Here is a 3,329-nt window from a genome sequence, read left to right on the forward strand (position 1 = left end):
GTTCACGCCAGGGACCTGCTGTGGAACATCCCAGCTAGTAACACCCGGGCAGCATTTCACTCAGCATCTCCGCCCAGCGCCAGGCAACTGCTCCGCTCTGGGTTTGGAGCCGTCTGCCTCAGGGCTGGGCTGAGACCTGGCACCTCATGCAGCAGCCAGGTGCCCTGGTCCTGGGGACAAGACTTTGTGCCTGTGGGTTGGTGTGCGGGTGAAGGGAGCCCCCGTCTGGTCAGTGTGAGCAGTGCCGGCTAGGGGATGCAGCCCAAAGGGGTCTGTCTGGGGGATGGTGCCCTGTATTCAAGCTCCTGCCCTCCCTAAGTCAGCCCCACCCCGGGCCCAGCTCAGAGCCAGCCTCCCGCAGAGGGGAAAGTCCCTATGACTCATTCCCACCCACCCCGATTCCATGTCATCTCACCCTAGCTCGCTACGCTTCCTGAGCTGACGGCATCACGTTCTATTGGCATGGCAGCTACTTGGAAGCCACGGTTTTCCTTTCAGACGGGAGGGCGTGAATTTTGAACGGGGCCAAAGTGAGAACCAGGCTGCGCCATCTGCACCCACTGTCCCTGCTAGCCCAGCCCTGGACACCCCCCGCCCCCCCAGCTCTGCGGGTGCCCCTTAGCCCTGCCCAGCAACATAAGGCTGCTGGTTGGGAGTGATGGGCTTTGGCTGAGCTGGGACTGGCGTAGCTGGGGGCACCCCACACCGAGTGCTCCCCACACGCAGGCAGCCACACCAGCGGCAGTCCGGAGTCTATCCAGCAGGAGGCAGGCTGCCCCCAATTCTCTGGTCTTGTCACAAACTCAGCCAGGCCAGCAGTGAGCGGTTAGTGAGATGAGTTTTATTACCCAGCAGGGGCCGGCCCCTCAGGGACCCCGGGTCACTGAGTCCTTCCCAAAACGGCCTTGATCCTTCCAGTCCAATGGGGCGCTAACGGAATCCCACTTGGCAGCTCCTGCACTGCAGACTGTCCTCATGGATGTGAGGTTTGTTCCCGTGCCCTCAGGCAGGGGGAGGGATCTCACCCCTCTCCCCCAGCCCTGGGCAGACAACCCTGTAAACATCTGACACCCCTCCCAACCTAAAACCCAGCATGATTGCGTTGGTCGCTACCCAGTGGGTGCCCCCTCTCACCACCACTCGGTCCTGTGCCCCCACAGAAGGCCCCATCCAGATCGACACGAGGATGGGGTCGCCAGGGAGCAGGGGTGGGGGCAATCCATGGCTAGTGATACCCCTGAGTCCCCCCCTGCTCTGAAGGGGGGAGGGGCATACATATTTGGGGGCAGGGATTGGCAATTAAGACAATAGAAAAGATTCTGCATTAGACTAGCCCTGGGTTCAAGCAGCAAGAGGAGCCCCCGCAGCTGAGGGGGTCCCCTGAGGCAGCATGGCAGGGGAAAGGAGCCCCTCCCTGTCCCCCTCTCCCCCCCACAGCTGGGGGCAGGACCAGGACTCAGGTGGGGCACTGTTCTCCCCCCAAGGGAGAAAGGAGTCATGGTTGAGCTGGGGAGGGAGAGCAGCTATTGGGTGGGCATAGAAAGCAGTGGCAGCCTGTGGGGAAGGTGCCCTCCAGAGTTGGGGGGGTACCTGGGCTGGAGGTGCAGGGGGCCAGCACCCCATATGGTGCAGGGGGGTAACTGGGCTGGATGGGGCAGCGCCTCCTGGCAGTTGATGGGTATAATGCAATTGGCAGCAGTGTAAGTGGGATGGGAGGGGACAGCACCTCCCCAGCAATGCTTAGCCTCTGAGATCAGATGCCCCCTGGTGGAGACAGAGGGAACTGCACCTCTCAGCTGCATGATGCGGACACACACTTGTGACTTCTTTGTACAGTTATGAACTGACTGGCCACTTTGCATCACTGCCCGCCGGGGGGGAAGAGCTGATTGTGTCCGTGGGTTAAGAAGCTAAAGGAAGGGGTCTGCCATGCCTGCTGCCTGGCCTGGAACCGGACCGGACTGCAATGGACACACAACTGCAAGACCCTGCATTGGCAAGGGCCTGCCCATGGGCCCACGGGCCCCTGCACGGCCAATGGCAGGACATTAACCACACGGACAGCTGAGAGCAGGGACTCCCTCCAGCACTCGGCAGGGAGGCGGAAACCAAAGACCTGGAGCTGGAAACTAAGGGAGAACAGGGGTGAGCAGCAGCGGAAGGGAGCAAAGCTGGGTCTCCGGGCAGCAGGACATGCTGAGGTCCTGGCTGCCACCAACACGGGCTCCGGCCTGAGGACCCTGCGACTAATCAATGCTCCCTTGGCCTGGCCGCCCAGCCTTGCTGATGATCCTCCCTGGGCACTTCGCTCCTGGAGAAGGGAGAGTCTCTACCTCAGTCTGATCACAGCTGGACTGGCTGGAGCTCCCAGGGGGAGCAGGCGGTGGTGGTGCCCAAAGGCCCGGTCCTGGAGTTGCTGAGGCTGCATGGGTGCCTGGGGAAGTGTGGGTCTGGCACACCGCCGGGGTCACTGCCAAAAGACTGGGGTAACACAGCCCTGTCAATCCATAATAGGTGCACAGACACCCCCTGTGGCGGCAGAAGGAATTGCACCCCAGGCTGCATGATGCACAGGCTCCCCTGATGGCGGTGGAGGGAACTGCGCGTCCCCCATAAGGTGCAGGACTGAGGCTAAGCAGGACTTCGGAGGGGGTGTGGGGAAAGAAAGAAGCCGGTGCATCTCCTGCAAGCAAAGGGTTAAAAGTGGGCGGGGCACGCCCTTAAAGTGACAGCGTGCCGGCTGCATCCGACACATTGGGGGGCAGGTCTCTGTCCGGGATGGGGGAGGGGAAGCAGAATGCAGCGGGGGGGGGGGAGGAGGCGGGGGCCTATTCTATTTCCAGGATGAGGTCATCCCCTTCTAGGTTCATGTCGGGTTTGACGTAGATCTTTTTGACAGTGCCGGCCATGGGGGAGTTGACCACGGTCTCCATCTTCATGGCGCTGAGCACACAGAGGGGCTGTCCCTTGTCGACCTTTGCCCCCTCCTCCACCTTGATGTCAATGACCTTGCCGGGCATGGGGGCCCCGATCTGGCCCTTGATGTCCTTCAGTGCCTTGGGGTGGAAATGCATCTCCTGGGGGGCGGGGCAGAGAGACAAGGTTAGTCAACACATCTCATGCAACAAGGCCTTAGATCGGGACAGACCCGTGTGCCCAGCTCGCAACATCAGACCCAGAGGCTCTTCCAGCCCAGTATCTACCCCCTTGGCACCTTCATGGCTTGTGTGTCCTTGACCAGGATGGAGCGCAGCTGCCCATTGAGTTCGAAGAAGACCTCACGTTGGCCAGCCCGGTTCAGGTCTCCCAGCGCAAGGGCTTTGATGTGC

The 3,329-nt window shown here is 61.4% G+C and overlaps 1 protein-coding gene across 11 annotated transcripts in view; it reads right to left on the minus strand.

Annotated features, from left to right (window-relative positions):
* Positions 1-819: 819 nt before the first annotated feature.
* The window catches only part of PC (pyruvate carboxylase), a 240,206-nt gene continuing 237,696 nt past the window's right edge, over positions 820-3,329 (minus strand). For all 11 annotated transcript variants that reach the window (XM_075130375.1, XM_075130380.1, XM_075130382.1 and 8 more), the window contains 2 exons: positions 3,215-3,329; positions 820-3,077 (listed from right to left, as the gene is read on the minus strand). The exon at positions 3,215-3,329 is cut by the window's right edge and continues 26 nt beyond it. In XM_075130375.1, the coding sequence (XP_074986476.1) occupies positions 2,829-3,077; positions 3,215-3,329 (364 nt within the window). In that variant the 3' untranslated portion in view covers positions 820-2,828. The remainder of the gene's footprint in view (positions 3,078-3,214) is intronic.

This window comes from Caretta caretta, chromosome 7 (genome assembly GCF_965140235.1).
Source record: "Caretta caretta isolate rCarCar2 chromosome 7, rCarCar1.hap1, whole genome shotgun sequence".
Classification (NCBI taxonomy): domain Eukaryota; kingdom Metazoa; phylum Chordata; order Testudines; family Cheloniidae; genus Caretta; species Caretta caretta.